The 20,223-nt window shown below is 42.1% G+C and overlaps 1 protein-coding gene, 1 long non-coding RNA gene and 1 other non-coding gene across 3 annotated transcripts in view; 2 read left to right on the forward strand and 1 right to left on the reverse strand.

Moving 5' to 3' along the window:
* Positions 1 to 15,881, forward strand: part of fam20ca (FAM20C golgi associated secretory pathway kinase a) — a 38,279-nt gene extending 22,398 nt beyond the window's left edge. Inside the window, exons 4-10 of the mRNA XM_020616476.1 lie at positions 5,148 to 5,240; positions 7,863 to 7,978; positions 12,681 to 12,861; positions 13,221 to 13,330; positions 13,482 to 13,563; positions 13,816 to 13,875; positions 14,107 to 15,881. Of these exons, the coding sequence (XP_020472132.1) occupies positions 5,148 to 5,240; positions 7,863 to 7,978; positions 12,681 to 12,861; positions 13,221 to 13,330; positions 13,482 to 13,563; positions 13,816 to 13,875; positions 14,107 to 14,365 (901 nt within the window). The 3' untranslated portion in view covers positions 14,366 to 15,881. The remainder of the gene's footprint in view (positions 1 to 5,147; positions 5,241 to 7,862; positions 7,979 to 12,680; positions 12,862 to 13,220; positions 13,331 to 13,481; positions 13,564 to 13,815; positions 13,876 to 14,106) is intronic.
* trnae-cuc (transfer RNA glutamic acid (anticodon CUC)) lies at positions 11,748 to 11,819 on the forward strand. The gene has a single exon. It is a non-coding gene; the product is annotated as a tRNA-Glu (tRNA).
* Positions 13,460 to 14,132, reverse strand: LOC109969538 (uncharacterized). The gene is made up of 3 exons (XR_002276277.1): positions 14,082 to 14,132; positions 13,791 to 13,916; positions 13,460 to 13,546 (listed from the first exon to the last, which is right to left on the reverse strand). It is a non-coding gene; the product is annotated as an uncharacterized LOC109969538 (long non-coding RNA).
* Positions 15,882 to 20,223: the final 4,342 nt, after the last annotated feature.

The raw sequence follows: 20,223 nt of genomic DNA on the forward strand, positions 1-20,223 counted from the left end.
TATCTTGATTGACACATACCTTTATATTTATGTTTAAACTCGTCAATTCTATTACTATTTTTGATGTCCACAATTGGACAAATCACTACCAACATAACATTTAATGTATTGACTTGATAATGGAAAACATCATGTGCTGCACTTTTAATAACTCATATCTTTAAAGCAGATCATTCATGAACTCCCCAGGGCGCCCTGTCCCGATAAAAGATCAATCAGTCGATATCTACACCTCTAAACTTGCAAGTACTGAAAACTTCATGCAGCAGAAAACTGATAATCTTGCTTCATTCCACTCTCTCCCACCTCATGAGTCTCTAATAACTTTTAAATTGAAGCGCTGACATCCATCTTCGAGTCAAGTTCTTTTCCCAGCATTTTTATGATAATATCTCCTATACTGCTTCCCACACACGCAGATGACTTGCCTTTCTCTTCTGGCAGTGTCTCACCCTGTGTGTTGGAAATAGCTGAGGCTAGAACACAACTTGTGTAACATTGATTTGAAATTCAATCTAGACAGCTACCTTGGGTCCCTGGGCTAATTCTTAGATCCCTCTCTGATTCCTCTGCTGGAGGAGGTGAAGAAGCAGCATGTGTGGAGGAAAATCAAGAAGAATAAGCAGATAGAGAACAATAATGTGCACAAAATGTAAATATACGCTCACAGAATGCTGATGTTTAAGTGCACACACATGCAGTCTTGACAGTCTTTACCAGTGTTTTGATACTTCTGCATGTTGTGCTGCTGGCCAGTGTTTTCTTTGATACTTCTGCATGTTGTGCTGCTGACAGACAAGCGCTCTCTGACGTAAATCACCAGGCTCAAGAGATTTTATTTCCCAATCTTATCCACTTCCTCATCCTTCCAACTGTCTGAGGTGTTGTGAGTATGCAGCAAGGTGCCAATTACCCATGTGTGTTCTGGATAGATTCAATTAATCACTTGCCTTTTTCCAGCGCTCTCCAATACAAAAAGGGCCGAGTGGACTGTTTGACAGCGGCTGTCAAGAGGAAGCACATGGGCCATACAGTGTGTGTTTGTGAAATGTGTTCATCAAATGTTTTCACCAAAATAGTGAGGAGGAAAAAAAAAAAAGGTGATTGGTGGTTACAGGTGGGTAGGTAAGAGATGACTAAGGTGAAGAGTGGAAGGAAAAACAGAGGAGGAGGAGGAGGAGCAGGGAGAGAAGCTGCTGGATGCTTGATAATTGGTGTTAAGTAGGGTCAGGCTGGTGAGATGGAATTTCATATGGCTGCACAGTAACTACAAAGAACTGCTAAATCAGGTTAGAGCGCACTACAGGATCAAATATTCTTTTGTCTTTCAATTTGGAAAACTAGATTTCCAGGAACAATAACCTGCACACAGAACATATTTTGTTACTGCCTGTCTTCTTAGTTGCACCCACTCAGTCAGCTGTGTTTGATTAAGGGCCTGTGGCTTGCTGTGGTTAACTAGATGAGAACATTAGGGTAATTCTGTGTTTGAGTCATAATTACAAGTTTCCATCTCGCAACTAGCCCTCACTCTAACATCCAAGTCATGTCATGACTAGGAAATTCCAACAGTGACACATCCGAATTAGCACCGTAGGAAGGTGCCTGAAAACCACCGAAATGTGGACACATCACATCAGCCGAGGACTGGAGTTCAATGTGATTAAACCCTAATCTAATGGAAAGGGTGCTATTTTGTTTTATTCATCTCTACCATGTGTCCCATGTGAGATGACGTGATGTTAAGACTGTGTGTGGGGAAAAACAAAAAAAACTGGCCAGGGTAAAAAGGCCTCAATAAGCTCATCTGGCATCTATTGAAAAGGCAACTTCACTGAAAATAACAAAAGATTACACAGCTGTCAGTGGTTTAAAACATCTCTTCTCTACTTCTTTGACTGTCTGTTTATGTCATTAACAAAAAATGTGGTACTGTACTTGGTGATTTTTGTAACCACACACAAAAAACTGTTCTTTCATGAGGATTTGAAAGGCGATACAGAAGTTGTCAGCGATAGTGATTGTTGTACGATTAGCATTGTTAAAACTGTATTTATGCAAGTATGTATGCAAGTACACTGACTTATGCCCAAACTTGGTGGGTGTGAGGTTCATGAAATAAAAAGTAACACTGCCGTAATACAAGGCGGGCCACGGAAAAGTAGCCCGGCGATAGTATGACAAGATGAACGAGCAAGTGGATTGTTTTGGAGGGGGGCTGCTTTTCCGTGGCCCATGTGGTAGTTGAAGAAAGGCTCGTTTTTAATGTCTAAATGCTTCAAACATCAACAAAATGTGTAATTTCTCCAAACAGTTTGGAAAAATTATTGTTTGCATTTGACTTGTTCGCAGGCCTCAAGAGCAAATTGCTCTTTTTTAGCCACCCACCCACACAGCACAGAGGGCCAGACAGAGACAATGATGCCTGCCAGCAGGGGGGGGGGCTGAAATCTGCTGTAGATTACCATCAGATGTCAAATCACGTGCGTGCCCTCTTTGTCTGTGAAGAGATGTGTTTATTTTCCTCCCCCTGGCTTCAGTGCTAAAGTTGACATGGAAGTGGTCAGTGTTTTTCTCTCGCTGGGTTTGTCTCTGCTGCCCTCTCTGTCGCTTGCATATATCAGTCTGGCTGTGTGATAGTCTGAGTCTAGGCCACAGCTGTTGTGGTGTTCACCCTCCTCCTTCTGCCACCTTTCTCTAATGCAAACTGTCGAGTCAGTGCACAAGCAGTTCGGTTTCATCACATCTCTTTCTCTCTCTCACACAGTTTCTTGTGAAGTACACACAGTATGTTTGCTGTAGCTTAATCACATTCTACTCTTATTGTCAAGGACACTTGCTAACAAAGGAGGTGTGTGTGTGTGTGTGTGTGTGTGTGTCTGTACATAATTGTGAGGGGAAATTTGTGAATTTTCATAGCATCTGTGTGTTTCTTGAGTGTGTGCTTGTGTTTGGCTTTTCACTTCACAACCCTGCTACTGCCTACTGTGAAAATTCTAAGCAGCGTCCTCCCTGACAGGAAATTGCATTTTACATCTTGGTGACCATGGCAACCAAAGCCTGTAATGTGCGTCAGTCAGGTTTAAGTTACAAATTTTGCACAATGGTACAGTTAATCTGGGGCAGAAACGTGCATGGTTGAAAAGCTTGGAAGTACATAAGTACATCATTATCGCATTTGAAGACATAAAAAGGTTTTGAGAAGTTTTTCCTTAATAAGAAGAAAAACAACCTTTAACTTCAGACCGTTTGTCTTTATTTTTGTTTGTCCATGAAAAATACCTCATTAAACTAAAAGCTGTTGCTGCTTTATGTATAACAAGGCAGAGACACAAAGAATGAAACATATGCCACCATTTCACATCTTAGTGTTTCAACTGATCTTTTTGAGCCGCTGAGCCTTTTGATTATCTGTGGGTGATAAGGTTACTTGATAATGGCATATTTGAACGATACCATTGGAGGTGCGTCGCAGGTGCTTTGAATGTTGCAGCTCATAAGGTCATCTTTTAAAAGCCTCGCTACCTTCTAGTCCAAACCCTCTTCCCTTACACAGTATCTTTTATCCCCTCCTCTACACCTTGGAAATAAAATACCCTTAGCTCCCCTCTTGTTCTGGGATCACTATAGCAGCAATTAATTTACAGGTTTAAACTGCGGTTTCCCTGACATGTAATGGAATAGGTAGATAAGTTCTTTTCTGTTGTTAGTGATTTGGCTTTTCCAAAAATAAGTGGAGGACAGAGAATGATGCAGCACTCCTGAAGTCATGTGTGAGAAAGAGAAAGCAAGTGTGCAAATGTGGAGAGAGATAATCCTGCTGTCAGACAAGCAGATGGACAGCCAGAGAGAAAGACGGACACAAAGTGCAGTTCCTGACTCATCTCCTGGTTGTCTCTCTGTGTGTGTGTGTGTGTGTTTGCTGGGAGGAACAGCAGAATGTGAGCAAGAATCTCATCAAATCAAATTTATTTATATAGCACTTTAAAAACATCCAGGTGACCAAAGTACTTTACATGGCAGAATAAAACGACAATAAATGACTAAAATAGAGTAAATAAGATCGGTGCAAAAAATAAAACGGCTCAGACACACAGATGATACACATTCAATAAATTAAATTAAAAGGAATGCATCAGGCCCTACTGTTTATTAAAAGCCAAGGCTGATAAATATGTTTTAAGCAATGATTTAAAAGTACTGAGGTCAGTAGCTGATCTAACATTAAAAGGTAGATTAGGGGCTGCAACAGTAAAAGCACGGTCACCCCAGCGTTTATATCTGGCCCTAGGAGCCTCTAAAAGAAACTGGCTTGAAGATCTGAGGTAGGTTTGTACCAATGCACTAATTCGGTGAGATAAGATGGTGCCAAAACATTAAGAGCCTTAAAAACAAAAATCAATAACTTAAAATCAATTCTAAAATGGACTGGAAGCCAGTGGAGAGAAGCCAGTACCAGGGTTATATGCTCAAATTTCCTAGTACTTGTCAAAAAACCAGCAGTGTTTTGCACCATTTGGAGAAGAGTGAGGGAGGACCGGTTAACACCATAGCATAGAGCATTGCAATAATCAAGTCTAGAAGTGATAAAAGCATGGATTGCAATCTCAAAATCATTAAAAGAAAGGAATGACTTGACCTTGCTTAACAGCGTCAGGTGGAAGAGGTTAGATTTCACAACTGAGTTGATTTGCTTGTCAAACCTCAAGTCGCCGTCAAACATTACCCCTAGGTTTTTTACAGCCGACTTCAGGTGTCGAGCCAGGGGGCCCAGGCCCTGGTTAGAAGCAGTTAGGTTAGCCAGGTCACCAAACAGCACACACTTCATCCTTCAGCAGCTTTGTCCACAAAGGCTTTGGTCTCTTGCATCAGCTTTTGTCCCAGAAAAGGATGCAGACACTGAGATGAGTTTCACCCTGCAGCAAACAAAAATCTGATAAAGGCTGAGGAGATTTCTATTGACTGGAGTAGAAATGCTTCATATCATAAGACAATATAAACTTTTCAAAGCTCATCTTTCAGCTCCAGTACATTTTTCATTTACCTAAACAAAAAATGTAAGATATGAGCACAAAGGTATCTCATTAAAAAGACCAGAGATTTTCCCCATTATGTTGTTTAATGTTTTCTTTATCACTCTCTTTCAGGCAGACCCGGGAGCAGGAAACCCCTCCAGACTTCTTCTACTTCTCTGACTTTGAGAGGCACAATGCTGAGGTTGCTGCTTTTCACTTGGACAGGTGACGTTTGCCATCTTTTTGATGGGTCACATGTGATCCTACACACCTTAACACCATTATAAATCTGAGGTGTGCCATAATGGACTTAAGATGTGAAAATTATATAAACACACTGCGGGCAGGGCTCATCTCCTGGGGCCAGATGCATAAAACTCTGTATACATTCATGACTAAGACTGTGTGTAAGACAGAAGTGAGCGTATGCACTGTTTTCATCAGATTCATAAAGCCACACGTACACCTGGTTCTGCTTTATAAATCTGATTCGTCAGGGAACTGGGCGAGCACATGCATGAGCTTCTTTTACTGTACACTCCCACCTTTACCCATAAATAGACACAGACGGTCGTTTGCACAGAACAGTGCTGTCTGAACCACACGTTATTAGACATGGCAATGAAAAAGAAAAGTGCGACTTCACTGAGTGTGAAATTGAGACTGATTGGAGAGGTGGAGAAAAGAAGAGATGATTTGTTTGGTGGTCTCACTTCAGGGATAACAAAGAGAAGAACTGCTGAATGGCAAAAAAACTGAGGCTGCCAGTTCAGAGCAGAGGACTATAGCTGAGGTTAAAAAAGAAGTGGTCAGATTGTAAGCCAGAGGCAAAAGAGCGCATGCATCCACACATACTATGAGGGCAACAGGAGGAGGACTGGCACCTCCTGCATTATCTATAGTAGATGAACGCATTGAAATTTTGGTCACATAGCTTTACAGAGAATCAGAACCATCTCTTAACGCTCTTTCTTGTCTACTAGACGCATTGTCAAGACCCTCCAGTAACGCCAGAACAGCCGTCCTTACACATGAACATTACACACACCTACAGCTTTTTAGATCATTGTGAGTTATTTACACACCTAGTGATGCCAATAAAAGATTCAAAGAAAACAACTTAATAAGAGTAATATCAGCAGTTTACAGAATCATTTAAGTCTAAAGTTAAAAACAGGAAAATGACGAGCAAAAGAAAGAAGGCCAACATAAACACAAAAAAGACACTTTATGAACTAAAATATATGTAAACAGCTAAAAACAACGCATTCTGTTTAAAATGCTCCATCTCAGACCATTCACTGTATCACAGATACTCAAATCGTGTGTACGCACAGTCTGAAGGAGCCTGAGGTGCGCGCATTCTGTTTACACATTCCAGTTTGTTAGATGAGAGCAGTGGCTTGTGTTTGTGTGGGCAGGAAAGCACAGGCACGCCATTACCACCGAGACATGGTTTTAGAACAGAGAGGTCTGTATGTTACCCCTAAATAGCAGTTTGCTTTTAGCGTGCATGCATCGTGCAGGGTTGCCGATGAATTATTGTCCAGTAGTCTGACCACACTAGTCTCTGGATCCCCATCTAAGCCACTGCTTAGTTTATAACTTCATACTAAATAAGGAATGTGTAGTGGGCGGATGTTTTGCTTTGCTAAAACTTTATTTAATTTGACATTTACTTCTAGACTGTTTTGATGAAAAATATCCTGAAGATTAAAAGTAGAGGTAACGTCACAGCTCTCCACTAATTACTTCTAAATCCCAGGGAGTTTAGTTCTTTGCCTGTGTGCCATCTTACCATCTGTTGTAAACATTTAGTTACTCAGGGGTGTGTAACAGGCAAAGTGCACATACATAGATGCTTGAATATGCACTCACAGCCAAATACAAGTGTGCATGTGCTCCTTTGTGCAGTTTGCAACTCCTGATTGCTAAAAGCTAAAGTTTCATAACCTTTGTTGCACTTGGCCAGTCTGTCTGCAGGTCTGCTGGCTCCCAAGAGGCTTAGTTTTACTCTCAAATAGGTCAGGGTCACTGGACAGAAAACACAGTGAGACAGGCCAGACAGGGCCTGAATAGGTATCATGTTCTGACATAGATGCATAAGAATGAGTGACAGAAAGGCGGTGAAGGAACAGGAGAGCAACAATAGTAGAACTAACCTTCCCTCAGCAATATGAATATAAATAGAGGTTAGGATATTTCTCACATGAATGAATGTGGTTCATAAATTTGTGTTTTTGTTAGTGAGTACGTACTGGTAAGAAAGTGCTTAATCTGCTTAGTGAATATTGAATGTCGATAAATGCTGCTTATGATGCCAATGATTACAACTTGCGTGCTGAAGCCATACAGTTCAAGTTTTGCACTTACAGGTTTGACTGAAAATCACAAAACGCAAAGGAAAAGGATCCCAATATTGCACATTTTCTGTGGCCTGTCTTTATGCAGACAGTAATGACCATACATACTGTATGCAGGTTGTGAGTGTTGCTGCAGATGATGCAGGCAGGGAGGGTGCAGAAGTCAAGAGCACAAGGCCAGAGCAGCTCAAAAAAGACACAAGAGGCACTTATTGGCTGGAAACACTCAGCACTGCCTGGTGCACCATGGAAGAATAACCTGGAGGCTTGGAAGCTACATCAGTTCAGTGCAAAGTGAAGTCAGAAACATTGTGTAAGACAGCTAAATTTGCCTGCCACTTATGTCAATATCAGTGTTGCAGCAGACAGCATTGCTTCACATAAACAGGACAAGTTGGTTAATTTATCTGTCATTTCAGCCTCTATGTAAAAAAAATTTCATCCAAAAATACTGAACATTTTAAATATCTCTCTGTCTCTTCAGGATCCTTGACTTCAGAAGAGTGCCTCCAGTGGCAGGACGACTTGTCAACATGACAAGGGAAATCAGAGATGTGACACGTGATAAGAAGCTGTGGAGGACCTTCTTCATCTCACCAGGTAGTAACCAGCCTCCACAGCTTAGCACAGCAGTGTAGCTACTTGGCTGCATCCTTTCTGGGTCTTTCTGGCTTCATTTGAAAGACTCAGCTCCCTTAAACAAAATGGGTTATGCACATGTATCTGTAGTTGAGGGTAACCTGAGTTTGTGTGTTCTGGTCTGCTCTTCAGAGTAGTGAAAATGGTAAAAATATTACAAATGTGATGATAAATAGAATCATAGCCAAAGCCTGCCACATGGTGGCACTGTAAGGCAGGTTACTCACAAATAATGGATTTTATGCAGCCACATATTTTAATATATTAAACTAAAAATAAATTAAAATATAAAAATCAAATCCAAATAAATCCAATGAAATCATATCACTACCCAGTCTAGACTGTGTCAGATAAAAGCAAAACCATCGCATGAAACAAAAGTTTAAAATTGGAGAAGAGTAGTAATTATTGATTTGATGGCAAATTATAAATAAACTCAATCTGTGTCCAAAATATTCAAGATAATAAGTATTCAAGATAGGAGGAACTAATAAGATGATTATGATTTTTAAAAAGACTAATTTATCTCTTTCGTGCACATGAACTGAGATTTTTGGAAGGATGTTTTTACTATTCAAAGTTGTACTAAAAGTGAAATGTATTTTAGATTTTTACAAAATTGTTCTATTTAAAAGTTATTTAACTGTATGAGGAGACACCATGCAACAAAGGAGTAAAAGGGGTATAAAGCCACAGCTGACAATAAGGAACATCATGTCTTTTTAAGGTTATGTTCTTTATAGAAGCTAAATTATTAATAAACAATACCTTGGAAACAGAGAGGAAAATCTCTAAGTGATATTAACAACTGAGATTAGATGTATGCAGAAAGCTTGCAACAATGACTCTGCTGGTGTATAAACCTCACTGTGGCCACTGATGTCACCTCCACTTCCCTCTGGGATATTCTGTGTCGTGTATCTCTGACCTACGTTGTCGTACAGTTTGTCTCCGTATGCATGTATAAAGTTGGAACTAATGTAGTTCTGTTATTGTGTATGATTATTATTGATAATATATTTATTTTTTGTTTACTTTAATCTAGCCACAGGGGTTGCAAGCCAGTGACTTCTGTGCCGGTCCCAAGCCCGGATAAATAGAGAGGGTTGCATCAGGAGGGGCATCCGGCGTAAAAACATGCCAAATTTAAACATGCGAATCATCAGTGCGAATTCCATACCCCCTCCAATGCTACGCGCTTTGCGATACAAAATGTTTTATTATGGTGTGGACAGGAAGAGAAATGGGGTAGGAGTGATCCTGAAGGAGGAGCTGGTGAGTAATGTTTTAGAGGTGAAAAGAGTGTCAGACAGGGTGATCAGTTTGAAGTTGGAAACTGAAGGGGTAATGTTGAATGTAGTCAGTGGTTATGCTCCACAAGTAGGGTGTGAGTTAGAAGAGAAGGAGAGATTCTGGAGTGAGTTAGATGAGGTGATGGAGAGTATTCCCAGAGGGGAGAGAGTGGTGATTGGGGCAGACTTCAACGGGCACGTTGGTGAGGGGAACAAAGGTGATGAGGAGGTGATGGGCAGGTTTGGTGTTAAGGACAAATGGTGGTAGACTTTGCTAAGAGGATGGGAATGGCTGTAGTTAACACCTATTTCCAGAAGAGGGAGGAACATAGAGTTACATATAAGAGGAAAGTGTAGCCAGACAGCATCGGATGGTGGTGTGTAGGATGACTCTGGTGGTCAGAAAGAAGAGGAGAGGAAAGACAGAAAAGAAGACCAAGTGGTGGAAGTTTCAAAAGAAAGAATGTCGTGTGGAATTCAGACAGAAGTTGAGACAGGCTTTGGGTGGTCAGGAAGAACTTCCAGATGACTGGGAAACTACAGCAGACGTGATCAGGGAGACAGGTAGGAAGGTGCTAGGTGTGTCATCTGGAAGGTGGAAAGAAGGTAAGGAAACATGGTGGAGGAACAAGGAAGTACAGGACAGCATTCAGAGGAAGAGGCTAGCTAAAAAGAAGTGGGACGTAGAAACGACTGAGGACAGTAGACAGAACTAGAGAAATGCATTTTCTGAAGAAAATGCATATGGATGCTGAGTGCTGAAAGATCGCCCTGAAAATGCTTAACGTTTTGACACCTGAATGGTTTTGCTACTGAAAGTATGCTGAAGTAGAACTTTCCCATAAATTTGAATGGGTCAAGATTTTCAAAATAAAGCTAAATGTTTTGAAAGTATGAAGTTTAGAAAAACTCTGAATAAAAGCGTGAATGTCCTTGAAGAGCTGAACATTTTAATAGCTGAAAGTATGCAAAAGTAAAAATTTCCCCATTCATTTGAATGGGGCAAAATTTTCAGAATAAAGCTGAATGGTTTAAAAAGTATTGTGTCTTTGTGGATTTAGAGAAAGTGTACGACAGAGTGCCGAGAGAGGAGCTATGGTACTGTATGAGGATGTCGGGAGTGACAGAGAAGTATGTCAGAGTAGTTCAGGATATGTATGAAAGGAGTATGACAGTAGTGAGATGTGCTGTAGGTCAGACAGAGGAGTTCAAGGTGGAGGTGGGGCTACATCAAGGATCGGCTTTGAGTCCTTTCTTGTTTGCTATGGTGATGGACAGGTTGACAGATGAGGTCAGACAGGAATCTCCGTGGACAATGATGTTTGCGGATGACATTGTGATCTGTGATGGGGAGTGTAGGAAAGAGGTGAAGAGGCGAGTGCAGGCAGGTTGGAGTGGGTGGAGAAAGGTGTCAGGAGTGTTGTGTGACAGAAGAGTGTCAGCAAGAATCAAAGGAAAGGTGTACAAGACAGTAGTGAGACCAGCTATGCTGTATGGGTTAGAGACTGTAGCAGTGAGGAAAAGACAAGAGGCAGAGATGGAGGTAGCAGAGATGAGGATGTTGAGGTTCTCTTTAGGAGTGACCAGGATGGACAGGATTAGGAATGAGCACATCAGAGGGACAGCTCAGGTCGGCTGTTTTGGGGACAAGGTCAGAGAGGCCAGACTGAGATGGTTTGGACATGCACAGAGGAGGGATAGTGGTTTTATTGGTAGAAGGATGTTGGAGATGGAGCTGCTAGGCAAGAGGTCAAGAGGAAGGCCAAAGAGGAGATATATGGATGTGCTAAAAGAGGACATGAAGTTAATTGGTGTGAGAGTAGAGGATGCCGAGGATAGAGTTAGGTGGAAACAGATGATTCGCTGTGGCGACCCCTAACGGGAACAGCCGAAAGAAGAAGACGACTTATAAACTAATTTGAATCATCTTTGAATACATATAATTGATAAAATAGCAGGTTACACAAACAAAACTTGTAATGTAGTCTGAGTCCTCTGTTGCTTGATGTCCACATCCATGAACAGTTCAATCAATCAAGCCACCTTTATTTATGCAGCAGCGTTTTGTACCAGTTGGAGATGAGAAAAACAGGACTGACTGGTTTCAACATAGAGTACATTACAGTAGTCCAAACTCAAACTAATAAAGGCATGAATTACCTTCTCTAGATTCTTACAGGTGAAGAAGGACTTTATCTTGGCAAACAGCCAAAGTTTGGTTTCACTGCAGCATTAATCTGTATGTCAAGTTTCACATCACTGTCCATGATCACCCCCACGTTCTTTACTGCAGATATAAAGACTACATCTTCCCATAAATGTAGGTTTACAAAACAGAAATACTAATATTTTTTTCAACCTGCGCTGGCCGCTTTGGTCAGGAGATTTTCACAGATATACCTGAAGCATTTTGCACATGGCTGCCATCGTCAGCCATCTCCCTGATGGTCTGGTGGCTAGGCTTCAGTGCTCTCACCACTGCGGCCTGGGTTCGATTCCCAGTCGGGGAACCTCTGTCCACAGAAGTTTCACGCCACTGACATCTGTACCGGTCCCAAGCCCTGATAGAGAGGGTTGTATCAGGAAGGGCATCCGGTGTAAAAATCGTGCCAGAGTGCTGTGGCAACCCCTAACAGGACCAGCCAAAAGTAGCCGCCGTTGCCAGCCATCTTGGAGTGAGGGTGTCAGTTTTTGGAATACAAGATGCTGCTATTGATGTATTGATTGCCCTAAACTGGTTTGGGGCACTCTATCATGATAATTTAATCCAAATTATCAAATTATATTTGTCATAAAGGAATAACTGTCAGGGTACATTGAGGACGTTTACAATTTCTCAAAGATATCATCGCTTCTACTTTCGGCTGTTATCATTAGGGGTTGCCACAGCGAATCATGAGTTGCCACCCAACCGACAATTTGCACGTTAAACTTGGTACGTTTTACGCCAGATGCCCTTACGGATAATGTCTAATTTCTAATTAATGTCACCAATCTCAGAGTTGTCATCACTAAAAACTATAGAGATACAAAGTTAAACCAAAAACCAAATGTGAAATTTTAATGAAATACTTTGAACAGTCAGTCTGATCTGTACTCACATCTTGTCTGTAGGAAGACGTACTGTAAATAAATAAACGATGGCCCAGTTTTTGTGTCTGAAAAGTAACAACCTTGCTGGGTCAGCGATCAGTGTCTCTGCCTCTGTGACCTGTGCTGAACCCTGTAGCTGAGATAAGGGACAAATTAGGGTGATGAGGTTTTCTTGTCATTTTTTTTGTTTCTCCATGTTTATTTCATCAGTCATATTCAGCCACATCTACCACTGGAACACCATTTCTAAACCAGCGTGTTTTCATTTCTGTCCCCAGCCAATAACGTCTGCTTCTATGGTGAATGCTCTTACTACTGCTCCACTGAGCATGCTCTGTGTGGAAAACCAGACCAGATTGAAGGCTCACTAGCAGCCTTCCTCCCAGACCTGAACCTGGCCAAACGCAAGACCTGGAGGAACCCCTGGAGACGCTCCTACCACAAACGCAAAAAAGCAGAGTAAGGAAACTACCACACTGTCACACCTCTTATTTCCTGAGTCAGGGTTTCAGCTCTGCAGAATATCTTATCATCTACCTGTCTGTGACTGTACAGGAGTGGGACCACGCCCCGCCCCCTCTTCCTCATTTATGCAACCCTCCTACCCTCCTCATAAATCGTGTATCCCTACCTTCCTTTCCCATTCCCACCTTTCCATGCTGGGAGTCTGCTAAGAGCACTGCAGGCTTCCAAAGCCTTCCCCAGACTGCAATCATCTAAACATAACCTTGTTTACACAAGCATTCATATTATCCAATTAGTCTTCATTAACATTCAAGGGTGGAATCCCAGCTAGTAACTCATTTAAATATTCTCAGGTGGGAGGTGGATCCAGATTACTGTGATGAGGTGAAGCAGACGCCACCATATGACCAAGGCACTCGACTGCTGGACATCATGGACATGACCATCTTTGACTTCTTAATGGGTAAGAGGAAAAGAAAGTGGGTGTAACATTCTGTATAAAGGGTATCATATGACATGAATAAATTATATTTAAATTCCTCTTTAAATGATTTAACTACAGTGTCTTGACTCCAAATCACATTTACTCACCATTTTCTTCTCTCCTTATACAGGTAACATGGATCGCCATCATTATGAAACTTTTGAGAAATTTGGAAACGACACCTTCATTATTCACCTGGACAATGGAAGAGGGTAAAAGACATTCAGCTCATTTTACAGTACTGTCTATCATAGAAACTACTGAGAAGGGTATCTGGTATTAATCAGTAATAAAATGATTAATTGGCATCTCTCTGCTCACAGTAGAAGTATTTTACAAACTTAATATCTGGGCAAACCATCTTCAAAAGAAAGCTAAACAGTAGTCTAACAATACAAGTCCAACTTAGACTGTGTTTGTGATATTTTACACTTCATACTTTGAGCTTTATATCCACCCTGCAGGTTTGGAAAACACTCCCATGATGAACTGTCCATCCTGGTGCCTCTCAGCCAGTGCTGCAGGTCTGTCAATAGTCCTTTTGTTGGATTAGTGTTTCTTTGTCCTGCTAGCAACAGGGCAGAAAGGATGTTGAACAGTTCTTTGGCCAGGACATTATTGCCATTACAAATGTGCAAGGCAACTCGCTAAACCTTTTTCCATTTTGAGTACTCATCATCATATTAAGAATGTGCAAACACTAATCACCCTGATATTAGAGGTTTATTACCCATTCGATTATCCTTTGTTTCCAGGGTGAGAAAGTCCACTTATCTGCGTCTCCAGCTTCTGGCCAAAGAGGAGTATCAGCTGAGCTCCCTGATGGAGGAGTCTCTGCTGCGTGACCGACTGTCCCCCGTCCTCATCCAGCCTCACCTCCAGGCCATGGACCGCAGGCTCCGGCTGGTCCTGAAGGTCCTTGCGGGCTGTATAGAGAAAGAAGGCTATGTTAATGTTGTGGAGGAAGATTTAGCTGGGGACACGGCCACCCACAGGAGCCCAGGCCACAGGTAGTGAGCGCAAAGCTCCAGGGTGACAGGAACCACCCGTGACACATGGACCACATCTGTGGCCGTCTCCCCAGCGGGATTGGACCGAAAATCCCACTTCTAAAGCTGAATTCAGTGAATTCCAAGACTTGCCATCATTGCCTCTTTGAAAACTGCTTTTAAGTGTGTTTATTTCAAAGGAACTGTCAGTTACAATGAAAGACTGTGCTCACTAAGAGACCTTGTATTTGTTACATACAGATGTATTTTTGTTTCATCAAAGGTTGTTTAAGCGATAAAGGAACCAATGCTGTGTTCGGATTCTGTCGTGTTTGTTTTTAATATGGAGGTACTAGTTTGCTTTAAAGTATGTTTTATTATATTAGTACATAACCAAAATTTACACTGACTGGGCAGCAAATGGTCAGACAATAAGCTTTATCGGTTATCGCAATGTATGAAAAGGTTCGTGAGTGGAGGTTTCAAGATCTTTTTCCTTTTGTAAAAACATGTCAGAAAAGATCGGTTTCACCTTCTGCAGTGATCCATATATCAGCATAAGGATAAGTTAGGCCTGGCACAAACAACTGACACCAGGAGAAAGAGTTATAGTCTGTTCTCATTACTGTCTTTATAAGCTTCTTTGTCTTGACACAGACCAGCTGAAAATGTTACTACAAACTTATGAACAGTATAAATCTGAGTGCAAACACATTTTACACTGCAGTTCAAACAGTACCTTCACTTTTTTTTTTTACTTTCCTAGCAGGTTTATCTTGCACTACACTAAATACTAAACTAGTATTTTCCAAACCAAAACTACTCTAAAGACCGGAGCCCATACTACCATCATTACCTGCAGAACTGAAACGTTTAGTATTGCCTGCTATGAGATAATTTTACAGTCTATGAAATGCAAAGTTACCGTTTGTATGTTGTTTCCTTTTATGAGATTTTGTGTCCTAGTGACTATTTATTGGTATGCTCATATATTTTAGGTTATGGATTGGCTTCATGTAGTTTTAGAAAACAGGAAAGGTTTGCAATAGGCCCTGCAGTATTTGGATACAGTTTAAATTGGCATTACTTTGGATACTATTTTTATGTTTAGACATTAAAACAAATCTGTTTGATTTTGAACATTAAGTTATTGAAGTGGTGCCAGTGCACGTTTCATTTTCCTCCTTTGCATCCTGTGTATTAGTTAACCCGGTACCTGTGCAATGACAGAAATGCAGTACTTGAATGTTTTGGGGTTGGCAGTACGGACAGGACTCAGAGAGGTACAAACAGTGTAAAGGCTGAGACTCAGGTCTGCTTGGGGGCATGATAAAGGGGTTAAAATGTCTCGTTCCACCACAGGGATATCTGAGCACTGTTCTTTGATTTTCATATTCTCAGTGTAAATAACTATATATACATCAAAAACCTAACAAGCTGCACTATACAATGATTTGCTTCTGTTTTCTGCTACTACATTGTTACTGTGAAGATCTGTTTATTAAATGATTAAAATGTGCAATAAAAACAAAAGTGAGGACAAAGCCTTTACATGCTCATGTGCAGTATCTGTCACACTCATGTCCATCACACCCAGACTTCAACATGGCATTAAACCACTAACATTTAATAGCACCAACTACCTTAACCACATGTAGGCAGCCTCAGTTACACACACTTGCACTTCTCCTCTAACCTGATCACACTATACTATATTTTGTGTTCAAGCACTAAAAGCACACAACTTGAACCTTACTCTTACACAGATACTAATGAAGATTTCAAATACTTATAGCTGCAGATTGTTAGAACTATACTATGAAAATGTTCCTCACTTCATGCATAACACAAACTACTTTCATTAGGTTGAAAGCTAACCGTCTTCCATCTGCTAACCACTGATATGCATGCATCCCTGGACACAGTGTAATCTACATGTTAAGCCAGTGATTTAAGAAACAGCCTATGCAGTGGTTGCAACCTACCATTACAATAGCATGCAACAAAAAGTATGTGCTCATGTGAAGGCAATTCGTAGCCAGAAACAGTAGCTTATACGAACAGTGGGTAACATTTAAAACAAGGTACTGAGACGCAGTCAATATAAATCAAATTAAACATCCAATTAGAGCGGTACACATGCTATGAGATGACTTGCTTCCTTAATGCATTTTAAATACATTTTGGTATCTAGAAAAGCAACAAATAAATATGGCTGCAATGACTATCTCATCCTAAAGAGCCTCGGCCTCTAAATCTATTACTGAAATGTTTAGCAGCTGATTTTGCTACATGTACATCAGACAGAAGTATTTAGCTTAGCAGACAAACAGGGCGACTGTCCCTGAAACTGAAGGAATAACGCATTACTAAATAACTACCCGGGCGCTGTCCGTGGGACTAAATGAGTGCCAGGACACTGTTCCTCCTGGCACAAGTGATGCGCTGTCTTTGCTACTGAAGGAAACCAACGGTGCTGTTAACTAAAGCAGGTCCATGGGCAGCGTGTAAACATAACACGCACAAGCAGAGCAGGCAGACACACAGAGGGGCTGAAGCAGCAGAAGACAGACCATTTTTTCTTTCTTAGTCACAACTTGTTTGTTATACCTAGAAATCCAACCTGTTTTAAGCCACATTCACTGTTTTCTTGTTGTCACATTAGTTTAACAGTGGAAACTAAGGGGCAGATGTTGGCTTTCGTGTGTGCCTTGTGTCTTCGCTGCAACAGTGCTAGTAAGTAAAACAACTATATTTAATTACAAAATCAACAGGAAGGCACTTAGTGAAAAATCTACTATATTGCTGCACTTCATAAAAGTTCCCACTAGGTTGTGCAGTAGACCTGTGCAATAACAAGTGCATGTTAATAACAGATTTGACAAATGTGACAACAACACAATTTATGGCCACCTAAATTCGGGTGTCAAATTTAGACATACTGTATATTGATTTAAGTCATTTTTTCATGTGGCACACATTTTTTAACATTTGTCCAACTGTCATTTCTAACCCAAAGGGAGACTTATTTTTATTCCACCTCACCTGAGAAAATAATTCAAGCACAAATGTAGCGTAGACATTATTAACGGCCACTCCCACTCAGCCCTGATGTTGTTTACTCTCCACGTCCTCTCACCTCATTCAGAGGCACTCTCTCCTGCCTAGTAACAGTATCCAACACCACTGTCCTCCCGTTTCTATGGCAACAGAAAGCATTGATCCAAGGTGTGTGTGTGGTTGAGTCCTCCAGGACCCTGACCCTTACACCTCCCCCACACCCCTAACAGGGAACCTGAATTATGCCTCAAATGCCAAAAATATTTCTTAAAAACAAAACAGCTGCAGTGAATCAGGAATACTTTTTAATTACTGACAATATCAGAGCAGAAAAATATGTAATATTCAACATAGATATTAAAAATATCCTACTACAGAATTACAGCGTGGCATTAGGTAAAATATGGATTCCATATGAACACTGAACTACAGTATTTCACTGAAATCATGTAACAGGGCAACATCATCATGATTTCATAGGTAGACACACCTAGCCTTTTATTATTATTGTTTCAGAAGGCCTCAACTATACACAGTTTTCTGGTGTTTGCAAAGAGAATCACTAATATAAATGAGTGACAAACACAAGTAAACTACAGTACGCTCACGCACGCCCCCGCCAACCGAACGCACTAAGAAGCCTGCGTGTGTATCAGAGCTGTGTGTCGAGCTGAGATGAGAGAAGCTTTCAAACGCCTCCTCCAGTACAGTCGTTTTTAACCCCTGGCCATCTCGACTGGTGTCAGCGCTGTAGGCAAAACAAATGCATCACATATAGACGTAGTATCATCTGCTGGTACTCATCTCCAAACTGTAGAATACTCAACACATCGTTTAAGAAATCTGACCAGTGAGGTTTTTAGGTGACTATGTCTAACCGGGGAGCTACGTGAAGGCCGATGTGTCTGATCTTCATGCATTTTCTCTCCTGAGTGATTGTTTCTATAGCCACGTTGCCGAGGACAAGCTGAACTCATTCTCATGTCTACGGACAAAACGCACCGTCCCTCTCTGAGAAGCCAGGCCTTTCCAGGGTGTTCTGGGCTGAGCAACGCCCTGGCAATAAGCGTGTCATAGGAGCAGGCTGTGTGACTGAACTCATGAATTATTAAAAGACGACTATTTCACAGCTGCAGCTAAAATCAAGAATAGCAGTATGTTGGCTATAATTACAAAACAGATGGAAAGAGTTCATTTATAATGGTACAAAAAAGGTTTTAACATTTCCAGGTGTGTGTGTGTGTGTGTGTGTGTGTGTGTGTGTGTGTGTGTGTGTGTGTGTCGAGTGGCCTCAGTGAGCTTGGCGACAGAGACAAAACTCCCCGTCTGTCGTCAAGGTCAGACGGAGGCGCATCCTTTTGCGTCAGGAGCACCGGGAGAGAAATTAAACTCCAAATCAATTGTCCTTGAACCGTTTCGCGTGCGTGCATGTGCATGTGCATGCGTGCGTGCATGTGCCTGTGCATGCGCACGCGACGAACTGACTGCTAACGCGTGCGTGTACAAATCTGTTTATGAAAGTGAGAAGAAAATGCCGAGGCGGCTCTGCTCTTCTGCGCATATGTCCATCCTGGTGCGCGCCTCTGCATGCCAGGAGCGATCACGGGCCACTGCCGTAATTGCACAGCGCGCAATATATATGGCGGTAGGAAGAGAAGGGGGCACCGCTTGTAAAAGCGATGGAACACCCTTGGCTGCACAGGAGAAATTCAGAATGAACGAGATGGGCTTCGCTCGGGTGACTCGGTGCGTTGCGACAAGCGCTCCGTTTGCACGACAGAGCAAACGAAAACATGGAGGAGAGGAGAGGACGCTAATTATTGACGCGCGCCTGAGCAAGCTGCTAGCAGCCCTTCATCTGCCACTCAAGAGGAGGAGAGGATGGAGAGGAGGAGATGGTTGAAGGGGAGGAGAGTCATAGTCCCGATTCCCCCCCACCACCACTCCCCTCCCTCACGCCTTATTTTCATTCATGGCACAATCAGTGACACACGCATCCACACATCTCCCCCACGCAGTGGCTGGCATAGTCCCTCTCCATCAAAAGACCGCTCTCTCTCATACACACACCCCCTCACAGAGAGAAAAACACATTTCCCCCCTTTTTCCTTATCTAATTTTCTCATAAACAGAGAGACATATTGCTGCTCCCCTCATGTTCTCCTGAGTGTGGTCATCCCTTTTCATACATTAGAAGACGCACATTCGGAGCGTGTCCCTCTCTCTCACGCACACAAACATCCCAGATAATAACAAACAGAAACCAACATATCCAAGTCGGCCGAGATAAACAAAAATGATACAAGCAAATGCATGTTCAAAAATGCATGCTAAATTCTCTCTTCCCCTCGTGCACACACAGTTGTGTTTTCAGACACACATGCAGCTTCCTTACCACCCACTCAGAAAGGGAAAAGGGGGGGGGGACCTGAGAGAGAGAAGGGCTTTGAAGCTGCTACTCGCGCCCTCTCCTGCCGAGTGATTCTGAGTGCAAGAGAGAGAGAAATGGAGAGAGAGGCAAGGAGCAGGTGGTCTTACAGCTCAACCACTCCTCTCCTCCCTCCCAGCAGTACATCAGCAATCACTCTCTCTCACCCCAGCGCTCTCTAGCCCTGATACACGCACACACGCAAACTGCAATGGCAATCACTCCACACAACCACCCCCATCTGTTCTCCCCCTTTCCCTCTCTCTCTCACACACACACGTTTGTGCGTGGTGGCTGTCGGACAGGTTGCTAGACTCCCCAGCACAGGCAGCTGGACAAGGCACCCCGACACTACCACCACTGCCGCCCCCCCCAAAGCGAATTCCCTTCTACAT

The sequence above is a fragment of the Monopterus albus genome, unplaced genomic scaffold, assembly GCF_001952655.1.
Source record: "Monopterus albus unplaced genomic scaffold, M_albus_1.0 scaffold174.1, whole genome shotgun sequence".
NCBI lineage: Eukaryota > Metazoa > Chordata > Actinopteri > Synbranchiformes > Synbranchidae > Monopterus > Monopterus albus.